A 16,341-nucleotide genomic window follows, 5' to 3' on the forward strand; every position below is an offset into this window, starting at 1 on the left:
CTGGTGGTGGATATCAATACAGCGGAACAAATTCCTGTATTTGCTTTTATGCTGATACTTCAGGCTATCGAGGTCTTACATATAGTGAAACGGAGGACCCCCTGGTGGTAAAAGTTGGAATAACAAAATCGACTCCCATTCATTACTATATGCTGATATATCAAGATATGAAGGTGAGGGTTCTGTGAGCTCTAAACTTCTCCCCTGTCCATTGAGCGATTTATTGGAACTGTTTTTTACACGATTCCCTTCTTTTGGACATTTATTATAAGAATATGTAATTAAGAGATTATTAACATACTGAATTTTATGCCCCAGGATTGATTTACTAATTCATGCACTTATCACCTTCGCACTTTGATTATTATTTTTTAATTATCGAATTATATGTATTTATTGAGTTTTTTTGCACATATCTGCTGTAGCGCGGGATCACCATGTGGTTACTTTCCTGTCTTTTCACTGGATGTTCGAGATCATAGCAAAAGTTCAGTGTAAGAAATACACAGGAGAAAATGCATATTGACAAGGGGAGTGTAGAGGTGGACGGGGAGTCTACTGACATCACGACTCCACCCACCGAGCTCCAGACAACAGACCACCCACAGAATCTGCAGTTTTTTTGGGTCGCATAACAGACAGAGGGGAGACATTTGACAGGTAAAGATACATGCAGGAGGCATGTATATCCTTATAGATAACCCCTATGGCGGTAGTTTAGAAAGGATGACATTGGGTTTACATCCACTTTAATTGAACAAGCTGAAGTTAGAAGCTGATTGGCTACCATGCACAACTGCACCAGATTTTGCACTCTCCAGTTTTAGTAAATCAACCATTTTATATCAAACTTTTTTACTTACAGGCTCAAACCCTGACCGTGTGGCGACAAGCAGACAAACATTCTGTACCAAGAATATGTTTCTTGAACAAGATGGACAAATCTGATGCCAGGTATTGTGTAGATCTATCTATAGGAGTTTGTGCATGCTGGCAACTGGATTGTATTTGTATCTTTTTAGGTGTTCGTTGCATAGGTCACGTAAGACACCATCTTCATTTTGAAAGCAGGTCAAAACAGTATTCAACCCAAAACCAAACGTAAAATCTATTGCAGCTTACCAATCATTATATGGGATGGCTGCATTAGTCTTCTCTTTTAGGCTTTTTTTTTCATCTGGTGATCTGGCCAGTAACACACTTCCTGTTTTAGTGAGACACAATTCTGGATGAATGATCTCCGGAGGCACAGCAGACAACAGCATGGTCAGTCTGGGGGCGGGAGGGGGATTGTAGTGTTAAATATACTAACAAATTGAAAGCAAATTCCAGTTCACACTTTATAAACCATTACAGCAACTGTTCTTTTCCTTTTGGGATAAAGGTTTTACATGAATAAATAAATGCTGATCTTTGTAAGCACCCATGCCAGTGTTAAATTGTTCATCTCATCCTTGTAAACTGATATATCTGGAAGAGAGCAGCTGCTTATACATAGTTTACTTTTTTCTTGTGCCCAAATTACTCTGTTCAGCTGCAAAAGGAAGGTAAGTATTAGTGGCCATTAAGCTGGCATTACAGTGAACCTGTTGCTTTGCTCTGTGTGGACAAAACTCAGTTTCACTTTCGGGTCCCTGCCACAATTAATTCCAAGTAATTGGCACTGATCTCAACCTATGGCTCCTTTCACATGAGGCGGAATCCATCCAAGTGAATCTGCCTGCTCAGCAGGGGATCTCTCCGCTTATCCCCGCTAAGCAGAGCGGACACAGCCTGCTGTTCTCTGTGGGGCGGTCGGATGGAAACAAACTGCATGTCCATTTCCCTCCAACTGTCATCCGATCTGTCGGACTGATGCCAAAGGTATCCCCATCTGTCTGTTTTAGTGGACTGGATCTGATCGGATGCTGGAGGGTGACATCCGCCGCCCCATAGAGAACAATGAGTGGTCTCATCGGGTCCGTCTGCAAAACAAGCAGGTGGACCTGATCAGTCAGCTGGTGTGAAAGGGGCATATCTCTGCCTAGTCTCTCATGTTTCAAGGTTAGTTTTTTTTTTTTTTTTTTTTTTTTTTTATAAAGTCTTATAACTTTACCTGTAAATGTATCCAGCCTTCTCATGTACCTGTCTGGAAAAAAAAAGTCACACCTTAGAATGCAGCTTTTCACATTTCCGCTCACTGAAATCTTTCTGGCCCTGCAATGTTTACGCTTTTTTTTTTTTTTTTACAATATTGTGGGTTACCATAGACATGTCAAAGCCTCTTCTTCCTTAAAGTGAAATATAGGTAAAAGTTTTTTTTTTTTTTTTTTTTTTCCATTTTGGATAGAGTAAGGGAGGTTTATAATCCCTGTCAGATTTTTTTTTTTTTTCATCATCTGTTTCCTATTGCGGAGATTTCACTTCACTTCCTGTCCCATAGGCAGACAGGAAGTGAGAGGAAATCTCTGGAAATTAAGCAAATTCTTTGGGGACCCCCAGGTCACCATAACTATCACCATTGGAAGATTTCAGTAAAACTGACAAATAGAGGGGGTGAATCTCCCTAATAGAGGTACAGACAGCAATAAAAACCTGACATGGGCTCTTATTAGAGTTGCCACCTCATCCCTTTAAACCTGAACACATATGAATTACACAGGATCTGAGGCTAATTTAATGCAGATAAGGCACCAAGTGAGTTTAATTACCACCTTAATCAGCCACAGAACCTGTGTAATTCATATTTCTTTGGTTTTAAAGGGATGAGGTGGCAACCCTAGTTCTTATCCGTCTCCACTCTATCCAAAACTAAAAATACATTTTGCCTTTTAGTTATATTTTAATTCTTAAAATTTTAACTTGGTTGACAATTATGATGTGTTGTAACTGACTACCGGTAAATCAATATTTATTGCCCATGACTGATGTGCTTTTTCAGTGTTTTTTACCTTGCAAAACGTAATAAAAATATTTCCCTTTACATCCTGTTGGACTCTTCACACTACTGCTCTGCAGGTGCAGTGTTTTGAAAAGCCCCCCCATGCTGCATCTTTCAATGCTGCGCCAAAAAGGCAGCTTGCCATTGAAATAAATGGAAAACATGCCAAAAATGTATCAAAAACACACCACGGTTGAAGTTTTGGTGCATTTTTTGAGTCTTGCGTCCATGTTTGACAGTCGCATGCTGGGAGTCAGGTGCTTGAGATATTTTCACACTGCTTCATTGAAAGAAAACAAAAAAACAAAAAAAAGTCTGCATTTTTGATATGTTTCTGGGTGCCTGACTTCATTGCAAATAAAATATGCTAGAAACAAGAAAAGCCACTCCAGGTGAGCGAGTCCCTGGTTAATCCCCACAAACACTAGTCAGGTACTAGCCCAGCTCACATGCTGTGTAACATAAGGAAATAATTCCGGACGGCTGCACCTACAAAAGTCCTTTTATTGAAGCTTCATATGACAAGTGGTTGACAGATGGAGCAGGGGACAAAGAGGTAAGGTGCGTTTTGTGCAAATGTTAGCGCTTAGTCATTGCCTATTGGAACTAGTCACCACAATCACCTATATACTGCTCTAATGTGTCATCATTAGGTTACAGGTGAACTAACCAATTAAAATTAGTACTCAGCTGGTGTTACAAAGAAAACCAGGCTAGAATACACGGTACTTACACTCAAATCTGATGTAAAGAGTTCAGTCTAAATCCACTGCCAGAAAAAATCTGATATACCAATTGAACTCTGAGCAAACTCGACTCAGTCAAAATCATTATATAGTTACAACAACATACACAAAATAATATAAAACTTGTATATATGTATACACACAATGACGTTGATGTTGAGAACAAATGATTTTAAAAGCAAAGTGTAATGCCATGTACACACGACCGAACTTTGACAGCAAAGGTCCGACTGAATGAATCCGTCGGACAATTCGATCGTGTGTGGGCTTCATCTGACCTTTCTGTCCAAAAATCTGACGGACTGTAGAAATAGAACATGTTTCAAATCTTTCCGACGGACGCGAGTCCTGTCGAATAATCCGTTTGTCTGTATGCTAGTCCGACGGACCAAAAATGACGCAAGGGCAGCTATTGGCTATGAACTTCCTTATTCTAGTCCGGTCGTACGTCTTCACGTTCAAATCAGTCGGACTTTGGTGTGATCATGTGTAGGCAAGTCCGTTTTGTTGGAACTCCGTCTGAACTCCGTCTGAACTCCGTCGAAAAGTCCTTCGGTTTTCAGTCCGTCAAAGTCCGCTCGTGTGTATGCGGCATTAGAACATCATGAGGACCGATACTGGCATATTGCCAAAGTATGTGCATAGTCTCGAATAAACGTCAATGGCAATAAAAAAAAAAAGTAGGAGAGAAATAAGTGCTAATAGACTGCAGGAAACTAGCAAAGAGAGAGAAAAAATAAATAATAAAAATTATAAATATATAGGAGAGAAATAGATGCTAATAGACTGCAGGAAACTAGCTAAGAGAGGAAAAAAATAAAACAAAAATGTAGAAGAGAAGTAGGTACCAACAGACTGCAGGAAACTAGCTAAGGAAAAAAGCAAGGGGAGGTCAATCAGCAAAAGATAAAAAAAGACCATACTCAAAATTGAACCCACTGGGTATACGTGTTCTCAAAAAACCTCCCGCTTGCACAGCAAGGTAAAAAACACATCAGTGTGACAGCAGCCTAAATCTAACTCATTCCCTGTGAGCTATGTATGTTTCCTTACAGTTTAATTTGCTTATTAAAATACCACCAACGTGTTGGCACAGGCTTTATTGAAAACAGCTTAGTATAAGCTGGCATGACTCTTCATTAGCTTATATGAGAGAACTTTTGTTTTTAATTAGAAGTATATGGATTTCTCCTTTTTGGTTCTTTCTTGTGGCCACAATAAAAGTTGACATAAGTGATTGTTCTGTAGAAAATATATATTTCTTTTCTAGTTTTTCATATTCTGTTGAAAGCATCAAAGAAAAGTTGAAAGCCAACCCTTTACTCTTACAGGTAAGTTGGTGACACATCATTTCTCCGATATGTTATGATATTGCTTTGCTAGATTATTCTTACATCATTTCTTTATAAATGCTATTCGTTCAAATTTGCTTTTAAATCCTTCCAGTTTAATCCCTCACAGTTTTCACCTTCTGACTTTAAAAGGAAACTTTATTTTAGCCATAAAAAAAAAAAACAAAAAACATTTTACCCCATAAAAGCAGCTAGCTCAGTTCCACGCATCATCATCATCAAATCATCCAGTGTTTAATAAAACTGGTTATTGATTTTGACAGTATTACACTGGTGGTAGAATAGTAAGAAAGCCCTTGCCATATGCTTTGTTACCTTCTTGCTACTACTTTTTTGTTCAAGTAGGCGAGGGTGACTGTGCACTGAGTTTGCCTCATCCCCTCCTGCAGCCTCCTAAGATACATATCATCACACCTCCCAGGAGGGGTTGGGACAGTCTCCTCTAGTCCGTACATCTTGCTCATGCACAGTAGGGGGCAGGCTGTAGCTGATCAGGATCCAAAATCCCAGATGGCAGCATGAGACCGAGGACCTATATTTTTAGGAAAAAATACACTAAAATGAATTTTAGTGCACATACAGACAATAAAATACCTAATTGTTATTAAGGTATAAAAGAAGGGGTTGTGTCAAGTAAATAAATACTACCAAACATGTCAACCCTTTCATTTTTTTTTCTAACTTTACTGTGAAAGTGAGGCTTGCTGTTAGTTTATTCAGATGCCTGTTTAACCATTTTCAGATCCTATGTTTTCTCACAGTACTGTGCCCAAAATGATATTCCATATTTGTGGAACCTGTGCCCAGGACTTTGACACTAAAGTGAAAGTACTTAAAAACAAAAAAAAAAACCTTGTTCATCTCTCTAGAGTCTAGCTATAGGAATTGCAAGTTCAACAACATAGACATTACAATCACAGCTATTTTTCTATTACTATCTATTGCACCAGAATCTTGGTAGCATTGCCAGCCTTCTAATGTAGACGCATCAATCAACTGAAACCCAACTTTACAGTCTTTGTTGTGATTTTTGAGAATGAACAATTTCACAGTACAATCAGACGTCAGGAATGGCTTGTTTTGAAAGCTCATTACCATGTAAAAAATGGAAATGCCCAAATACCCTCAATGTCAATATGGGCAAAAGTATACTTTAAGATCTGTTTGTCCATAGTTTGCAGTGTTTTAACACTTCTGCACATTTTTTGTTCTCAAAAAGAAAAAAAACTATAAACATTTAAACATTACTTTCTATCCCTCATTAATAAAAATATATAAAAAATAGGATACATGCCAATTACACTGACGCACCTTATCCCTTGCAGTGAGTGATCGGCTGCAGGATGGGAATGGCTGCTAGACAATAATACTTGCACCTATATGGATATGTGGGGAATTTTCAGTATTCCTTGCATGAATCCCTGATCCCTCAAACTTGGTTAATAAATATATATATAATATATGCCCCTGCAAACAGAGGTTTTGTAAAGACAAACTACATTGGATTTGAATTTATTATATAATCAAGTGGGATATATACATACATATATACTGTTGAGCTGTGATTTGAATGTTATTTACTATCTAAGGCCATTTATGGGTATGCCTGTGCTCCTTTTCCCTCACATTTAGTCTGTGTGACTTTCCATGGGATAGTGTGGGCCTGTTCCATACTCCTTGGACAGATTACCACCTGGAAACTACCCCACCTATATGCTTTTAATCGACTCTGGTCATGCATGATATTTCAATTTGAAGATGCCTGAGGAAGATCAGAACAATATACGATCGAAACGCATTTGGAATCTTCTCTGAGCAATAGCATTTAGTGTTAAACTCTCTTTTACTATTTGAATTTATAACATTGACATCTCATGTTTTGGATACCATGCATACTAGAGCTCATGTAGTTTTTAATTTGTTTGTTTTTTTTAATATATCTTTACGCAATAAAGAACTTTTTTTGATATATTCTATTCAGTCCAATTTTTTTTCTAGCTGCCTATAGGCCCTTGGGAGCAATTTTTTAAAATTAAACATGCCAATTTTTTAGGTATGCCACTATTTACTTAGTCAAGTGTCAGCTTATCTTTTCAGTATGTAATGATCATCTTTTTCTTGTGCTAAGCTTCCTATAGGAGAGGGCAAATCATTTCAAGGTCTGGTGGATTTATTGAGTATGCAGTCGATCTGCTGGAGCACGCGATCCAGTGAGGATGGTGGAAGAATATTTGAGAGGAAACCTCTGAAAGACATAAAGGACCAGGATCTGAAAAACTCTGCCATCGAAGCAAGAAATGCCTTACTTGAACAAGTAAAGTTTTAAAGTAAATATTCGACTGGAGATAGCAATTCTAGGTGTGAGCGTTTAGTACACCTTAGAATATTTGAGATACAAGATATTGCTACAAGAGCCTGTGTGGCTTTTGATATGGAAAAAACACATACATTTAAATTCACTATAGTCACTGAAAAATGTTTTTCTTTTTCCAGATAGTAATACATTGGCTTCTTGCTTATCATTATTTGTAGTTTTATATGCTAAAAAGACACATCGTTTCAGCATTAGCAGTGCTCTCCCAGTGCTATACACACTGTGTGCTTAAAACAGTTCAATGTGTGTTGCTCCTTATAAAAGTTTGTGTCCCACAGATGGATCATACAACATGCATCCACTAATAGAGTGTTTTAGGAAAGATGGGATCTTTAAATTCCGTCACCACCACATCTTGTGAGCTCCACTCCCCTAAGGTAATGAACTCACCACAACTGCAAATGCAATACACCTTGTATCGCCAATCTCTTTTGTTTGCATGTAGTCACCCCTTGTCCTGGATCCTCCTCCAATCGCAGTTATCCATAAACCATGAAAAGAGTGGAGACATAATAAAAAAAAAAAAGTTTCTTTGCACTCTTTTGAAATTAGATTTTTAGATTTTGAGTGAAAAGAATCCTCTTTTTTTTTTTTCTTTATATCTTTTCATGGTTTATGGTTAACTGCGATTGGAGGAGGATCCAGCACAAGGGGTGACTAAATGCAAACCAAAGAGATTGGCGATACAAGGCATATTGCATTTGCAGTTGTGGTGAGTTCATTACCTTAGGGGAGTGGAGCTCACCAGGTGTGGTGGTGACGGAATTTAAAGATCCCATCTTTCCTAAAACACTCTATAGTGGATAAATAAAACAAGTGGAGGTGCAACAACTAAAACCATAAAAAACCGAATAAAAAACTGCAATAAAACTGTAGAATGATCAATCACAGATCTGTGAACAATCCGTTTTGTTTTGTATACACAGTCTATATAAGTCTATGTACAGATGGTGAGAATGGGTTAAAAAACCAGAGCAAGCAGGGCTGCCATCGTAAAAAAAAAACAAGGAGAGAGGCGCCTCTGGGTGCAGACGTTTTTAACAAACTTTAATATACATAAATTAGTCAAACTCATATTTCAGCAGAAAGTGATAGGCATAGAAGTATAGACATGGTTAGTGGTTTCACTGAGTAAGGGAATATTATTAGATTATTATTAAAATAAGTAGTGATAAAATATTAAGACTGAATGAAGGAATGGAATATAAAATGATGAAAAAATATATGCCTGTGATGTGGAACAATATAAGCATAAAAAAAAAAAAAAACCTGAAATGGAGTGGTAGATTAGGACATGGGCTAGTGACTCTAGGCAGGATAAGACCAATAAAAACAATACTAATATGAAATATGTTAAAAGAGATATATATGTATTATAAAGTAGTAGAAATTTTGATTCCATAATTAAAACCACCGGGCGAGAGGACATCGAGATTGTAAATCCAGAACGTTTCTCTGGCACAGAGTTTTTTGAAACGTTCTGCCGCTGGAAGAGAACTGGATATTTGTTCAATCACCCAGACTTGTAAACCCTTAGTGGTCATTGGTTGGCTTCATTAAAATGTTTAGGGTTTACTGTGTGGGTCAGCCCCCCCTTCTATCAATCTCCTGCCAAATCTAGTCCTTAGGGCTCGTATGGTGCGGCCCACATACAGTAGGCCTCAAAGACAAACGAGTGCATATACAACGAAGTCAGACGAAAAATTATAAAATTCTTTCAATAGATAAGTTTTTACCTTTTGGTGTTGAAAGATTACATCTTTCCATAACCATGTCTATACTTCTATGCCTATCACTTTCTGCTGAAATGTGAGTTTGACTAATTTATGTATATTAAAGTTTGTTAAAAACGTCTGCACCCGTAGGCTCCTCTCTCCTTGTTTTTTTTGGAACTCTATAGTGGATGCATGCTGTATGATCCATCTCTGGGACACAAACTTTTTTACAAGGAGTGCGACACAAATTGAACGGTTTTAAGCACACAGTGTGTATAGCACTGGGAGAGCACTGCTAATGCTGAAACGATCATTATGCCCCTACACACGATCGGACTTTCCAACAACAAAACCGTGGATTTTTGTTCGAAGGTTGTTGGCTTGCATACACACGGTCACACAAATGTTGGCCAACAATTACGAACGTGGTGATGTACAAGACGTATGACGAGCCAATAAAAAGGAAGTTCAATAGTCATGTGATATCTCCATTACGAACGCTAGTTTTACAAGACTAAGCGCTTCCAGCTCGTACTTGATTCTGAGCATGCGTGAACTTTTGTGCGACGGACTTGTGTACACACGATCGGAAAGTCCGACAACAAAGTCTTGTTGGCGGAAAATTTGAGAACCTGCTAGCCAACATTTGTTGGCGGAAAGTCCGACAACAAATGTTCGATGGAGCATACACACGGTCGGCCTTTCAGCCAACAGGCTCACATCCAATATTTCCCGTCGGAAAGTCCGATTGTGTGTACGCGGTATTAGTGTCTTTTTTAGCATAAGATGTATATGGACTTATTTGATTTATAGCAGCAGCTCATGGCGCAGAGTGATTTATATTTGTTTATCTTATCTACATGAGCGCTGGGATCAGTGATATCCTGTTACTAATATTTTTGTTTTATATTATTTGTAGTTTGAAAATGTATTTGCTGTCTTTGCATTTTATAAACTTTACCCCCACTGGAAAATGTTTGTTTTCAAAGTATGATCAAATGAACAAACCGGGCAAAGGGGTCACCAATAATACAAAAGAATTACATAAAGCATAGTCTAAAAAGGTCCACAAACTTTTGTGAATTGCAAATCGGTGTCTTTAAAGCATATATACCAGTCCTTAACTTTTGCCTCCCACCTAAAGCATATGTGCATCAGCAAAGAGGGGGGGGGGGGTCTTTAACGCCCACATGCCTCACATACTGTATGAGTCCTTGGACAACAGAGGTTTTTGTGAAGCACAGACGCCAAGCTGTCAAAGATCACGCCTGGTCTCTAAGGGCCCATACACACTATTAGATTTTCTGCAGATTTTTGTCTTCAGATTTACCAAAACCAAAAAGTGAAAGGGCCTGCCTGATCGCATAAAAATTGAAACTCTTAAGATTGACCTCATATTATATGGTTTTGGTAAATCTGAAGACAAAAATCTGCAGAAAATCTAATAGTGTGTATGGGGTCTAAGGGTGATCAGGAGCCAGTGCTCCTGATCATGTGACCATTGTTAGTCAATCACAGCAGTCACATGATCAGACAGACCTTCCTGCTCACCGAGCACAAAAACCCAGTTAAAGGTATGCCTGGCAGGAAGGGGTTCAATACATTGGGTGCATTTTCTCCCTTCGTCTTTCAGGACAGCACCTGGAGAGAGAGCGCAGCTCCACCCACTTTCCCAGGAAACACTGCAGTCAGTTTCTTTAAAGACCGGACACTTCCACCATGGCCTCAGTTGTAGTGTTTCCTCCGCCATGGTGGAAGCGCTGCAGGGAGCCAGGGGTGTGCTGCGCTTTCTCCAGGTGGTGAAAGTATTGGGCATACCGGTAGAGGTTGTTTCTCTTTTCAGAGACAGCCCAGCATCCTCCCTTACGTGTGGGGGTTTCTCCGGCGCCCCCTCCTCTTCATGCTCGGCGAGAGCCAGGCTGCTGTGGGTTCCGCTCCTACAGACCGGCGGCATGGCTGTGGAGAAGCGAACGGCGTCTACTTTGCAGTACCTCACGCCTTCCGGGTTCGGATGACGAGCACGTCATTCCGACCGGGGGCGGGGCCTCAAAAAGCGCGACGTGGCTTCTGGTTCCGGCCGCTGGAATGCAGGACGAGGGGGCGGTCTCTTTGGCTGACGTAATTTTTGGCCCTCACAGCGGTGAGCGGCCTGGGAAAATCAAATAAAGGACAACAGACGCTGCTGTAGTCCTGTCAGCAATGGAGGACGATCAGATGGCAGTGGCAGGAGCAGGAGCCACACCAGTCAGCCAGGCCCAGGTAAGCAGGGACATTGGTCACTGTTTTTTTCTTACTCTATGGGCAATTGTTGTGTATATATATTCCCTTCCTAAAAAGAAAAAAGGGGGCCTGCAGATCACTCTTCCTGAGTACTAGAAGAAGGATAAGTGATTGATTACTTGGTTGGAATTGGATCTGTGGGGTGATTCACTGGCTGTGGAACAAGACATAGGGGTTAAAGGGTTAACTTCCCTTGTGGTTTTTTGTTTCCTTTGTACAGCATGTAATCTGTCTTGTGAAATGTTGGTTCAGATATCTTTTTTCCCTTGGGATATTTCAGAAGGCTAAAGAAAAGACCAAGCATGTCTCCCCTATTATTAAGAGGAAATGTCCGTCATGTAAAGGTTTACTGAGTGATTCCTGGACCAAAATATTATGCAAGTCCTGTATTGCAGACATAGTTAAGGAGGAGACTGCTCCTGCTAGTCCTGCGACTCAGCAAGGAGAATTGTTGAGCTCTTTCAGGAAGGAACTGGCGGACACCTTTGAATCCTTCAGGTCCTATCTGGATAGGCGCCCAACGGTGCATAGCAGTACGGTTCCCCGTTCTCAATCCTCTGTTTCTGCATCCAGAGGGGGCAGCAACTCAGAGGAGGAAGAATGTAGCGCTTTACCAAACTCTGACGAAGAAGCGGAAGAAGAGAATGAGACTTCTTCTTCTTCTAGGTACAAACTATCCCTTGAGGAGGTGGATGATCTGCTAAAGACAATACACACTACCCTTAACATCACAGAGGATAAAACTCAGCTATCCTTACATGATAGGATGTTTCAGGGCCTCGGGGAGGAAAAGCACAGAGTTTTTCCAGTACACAAGTTCCTATTGGAAACTATTAAAAGGGAATGGAAAGATCCAGAAAGAGCCCCTTTCTTTTCAAAATCCCTCAAGCGGAGATTTCCGTTTTGACGAGGATAGCTCACATATCTGGAGCAAAAAAACAAGACTTGACGCAGCGTTTTCCCAGGTATCAAGGAATACTGACCTGGCATTTGAGGACATGGGTATCCTTAAGGATACCATGGATAAAAAGGCAGACTCCCTATTAAGGAAAGCGTGGGATTCATCCTTAGCAAATTTGAAACCAGCCATGGCTTCAACGGTGGTATCCAGGAATCTGGAACACTGGCTGGAACAGCTGAAAGCTCATATTGAGGCAGGGACGCCTCGTAAAGATCTGCTAGATACACTCCCGGTGTTATTAAAAGCGGTAGGGTATATAGCAGATGCTTCAGCTGAATCAATCAGAATGTCAGCCAGATCCTCAGCTTTAATAAACTCAGCTCGCAGGGCTTTATGGGTCAAGACATGGACAGGGGATACTGCCTCAAAAACAAAGTTGTGCGGTCTGCCCTTTGAGGGAGATCTGGTGTTTGGCCCTGGGCTTGAAGCCATACTTGACAGAACAGCTGACAAGAAGAAGGCTTTTCCTATAAAGAAAAAGGTGATTCCGCAAGGCAATAAGAATTTTCGTGCTTTTCGGAAAACCCCAGATACCAAAGAGACAGGCTATAAAAGGCCATGGAAATCTCAAAGAGGGAGGGGCAAGTCAGGAGTACTATTTCGCCCCCCTGCCACAAATACAAAAACCCAGTGACTGTCATCCAACTGTGGGAGCAAGGTTACAAACCTTCTTTTTACAGTGGAAGACTATAACGAACAGCCAGTTTATCCGCAAGACAATTTTAGAGAGTTACAGGCTGGAATTTTCTCAACCCCCACCTGTGCGTTTTTACGTAACCCAGGCTCCCCGAGACCCAGAAAAATCTGTAGCAATGACAGCTATCTTGCAAGAATTGATGCTACAAAAGGTGATCATGAATGTGCCTCCCAAGGAAGTAGAACAGGGGTGCTATTCGCACATATTTCTGGTGAAGATGCCTTCAGGCAAATTCAGACTCATTCTGAACCTGAAGATTCTCAACAAAACTATCAGGTACAAAAAATTTTAAATGGACACAATTTTTTCAGTGAAGAGTCTCCTGACCCCAAACTGTTTTCTGGCGTCCATAGACCTGAGAGATGCATATCTACATGTGCCAATAGCACCAGCATCCCAGAAGCACTTAAGATTTGCAATAAAAATGGGGGAATCAACCCTACACCTCCAGTTCAGAGCTCTCCCTTTCGGGCTGTCATCCTCTCCGAGGATTTTCACAAAAATCCTGGCAGAGGCCTTAGCTCCACTCAGAGTGGAGGGAGTATCAATTCTACCTTATTTAGACGATCTACTAATTTTTGCCAAAACAAGGGACCTATTAGTGAAGGATCTGGAAAAGACAATGAGACACTTAGTAAGTCTAGGATGGATAATAATCAAGAAAAAGTCAAACTTGATTCCATCACAGATAATACTATTCCTGGGCTATACTATAAATTCCATCCAGGAGAGAATCTTTCTCCCCGAGGAGAAAATAGAGAAGCTTCAGGGTGCGGTAAAGAAGACACAGACAAACATGCCAATCTCCATCAGGGCAGCTATGTCGGTCTTAGGGCTACTCACTGCGACTATACCAGCAGTGCAATGGGCACGTCTACATACAAGGGAGCTCCAGCAGGCAATTTTAACGAATTGGTCTTATGAAGAGTCCCTGGAAAAATTGATAAAAATGCCTCCGCAGGTTCAGAGGAAGCTTTGGTGGTGGAGAAGCCACTCAAACCTGGACAAGGGCCTACTCTGGGTCTTTCCCTTGGAGAAAAGGCTGACAACAGACGCAAGTTCCTGGGGTTGGGGCGCCCACCTGGACGAACAGATGGCTCAGGGGAGTTGGACAGACGGGGAAGCCAAAAGATCCTCCAATTGGAGAGAACTAAGGGCTGGGACTATGGGCCTTCGAGAAATTAGTCCGGGGCCATCATGTCCAAGTCTTATCGGACAACGCCACAGCAGTGGCATACATATCAAGGCAAGGAGGAACGAGGAGCAGGACCCTGCTATCCTCGGCACTTCAAATTCTAGCCTGGGCAGAAAACAACCTAAGGTCCATAACAGCAATACATCTGAAGGGAGATTTGAACCTTCTAGCAGACTTTCTGAGCAGAGAAAGAATACTAGAAGCAGAATGGAGTCTGAACACAGAAACATTCCAAAAATTAATAGAAATAGTTCTCCCTACTTTTTGTCCTAACCCGTCCAGTTCTAAGGAGAGGTCTTTCCATTCCCTGGACGTGAGAAGGTGTTTATTACACTATATAGAAATAACAAAAGATTTTAGAAGATCAAATTCTCTCTTTGTTCTATTCTCTGGACCACGTAGGGGGTATAGTGCGTCCAAAAACACCATAGGTAGATGGCTAAGAATGGCCATCAGTGAAGCTTATAGAGCTTCAGGGGCAGAGCCCCCTAACGGGGTAGTGGCCCATTCAACAAGGGCAGTAGCAACGTCCTGGGCAGAGAGGGCAGGGGCTTCTCCGGGTCGGATCTGTAAAGCGGCCACGTGGACAAGTTTCTCCACCTTCACCCGCCACTAAAGGTTGGACTTGCTATCAGCAGAGGAACAATCATTCGGCAGGAAAGTCCTGCAGGCGGTGGTCCCACCCTAGAGTAAGTACTCTTTTATCATCTCCAGGTGCTGTCCTGAAAGACGAAGGGAGAAAACCCTAGTTAGACTTACCGGTAACGGTATTTCTACGAGTCTTTCAGGACAGCGCCGATGACCCGCCCTAAGTTTAAAGTTATAAAATGTGTTATTGCTATGTTCTGCTTATCTAATTTCAGCATGGCTGGAGGTACTCTATGAACAACTGAGGCCATGGTGGAAGTGTCCGGTCTTTAAAGAAACTGACTGCAGTGTTTCCTGGGAAAGTGGGTGGAGCTGCGCTCTCTCTCCAGGTGCTGTCCTGAAAGACTCGTAGAAATACCGTTAGTAAGTCTAACTAGGATTTTTTTTCACAAAGTTTTTTACTGCAAATACCACACTAATTTCTTCACTGCATCTATAGGAGCAGTCATAGTTGTCATACAGGCTGGACTTCAAAAATGTCTACCTATGTTTATTTCAATTACAAGGTGGATTGATGGGATTAGAAGCCTACACAAGAAAGAGAAGGTTGTTTTTACTTTCCTTTCAGCTGACAGGAAGTCACAAGGACACCACATTTCTAGCAAGATCAATGGGCAAAAAAAAATAAAAAACGAAAGCAGCCACCACATCTAAGGATGCAACATATTACATGTTTAGTGCGTTACTTGTTACATTTTTTTTTTCTATTTGTTGACAGCTCACTGGTCGATGAACAGCATTTCTTTACACTGAATACCATTAGCGTTGATTAAGGATACTCTGTAAAGAAGTCGCTCTACTGATCGACTTTTGTACAAAGTCCCTGCCCATACATGGATCAAAATTTGGCTGGTCCCTGCTGAACCGGCTGAATGTTGATCCATGTATGGCTGCCTTGAGATGGGAAAGCAAGGGTCAGTTTATCAGAAACACATAGATGTGTCCATGTATTATTTCAGATGTTATCAACTTTTAGATTCATGTAATCTTGCTGTGTCTATATATCAAGGTACAGGGCTCAACAGGTGTAAAGAGAGAATATTTGTGTTTCTTCTGTAAAGATGCTATTTATTGAGTTTTCTAGTTATACAAGGTACAAATACAGTAGCAAAAACAAGAACCGTAAACTTCTTTTAATCCTTCAGAGTTCATGTCCTCTGTAGCTCAAAGTGCACATCCATAACATAATGAAGCCAGAATGTTTGTATTGTACATTGTTCTGGGTATTTACAATCCATTACTCAGATTGGACATATTTTTTTTTAATATGCAGATTGCTGATCTGGATGATGAGTTTGCGTCACTAATGCTGGAAGAGTACAGTGGGGATTTTAATCTTATTCCTCTGGAAAAGGTACTTAGTATTCATTTTATTACGCTGCCACCTGTGGGCATCTATGCTTCTCTAACTATTGATGGAATCCCTTCAAAGACTGGCCAGATCCTTTAAAAG

General features: G+C 40.8%; 1 protein-coding gene across 2 annotated transcripts in view; it reads left to right on the plus strand.

The window, feature by feature from the left end:
• Window positions 1–16,341, plus strand: part of GFM2 (GTP dependent ribosome recycling factor mitochondrial 2) — a 67,801-nt gene that overhangs the window by 26,487 nt on the left and 24,973 nt on the right. For both annotated transcript variants that reach the window (XM_073624155.1, XM_073624147.1), the window contains exons 8-11: window positions 866–954; window positions 4,937–4,997; window positions 7,147–7,332; window positions 16,162–16,242. In XM_073624155.1, the coding sequence (XP_073480256.1) occupies window positions 866–954; window positions 4,937–4,997; window positions 7,147–7,332; window positions 16,162–16,242 (417 nt within the window). The remainder of the gene's footprint in view (window positions 1–865; window positions 955–4,936; window positions 4,998–7,146; window positions 7,333–16,161; window positions 16,243–16,341) is intronic.

This window comes from Aquarana catesbeiana, linkage group LG01 (assembly GCF_042186555.1).
Source record: "Aquarana catesbeiana isolate 2022-GZ linkage group LG01, ASM4218655v1, whole genome shotgun sequence".
Classification (NCBI taxonomy): Eukaryota; Metazoa; Chordata; class Amphibia; order Anura; family Ranidae; genus Aquarana; species Aquarana catesbeiana.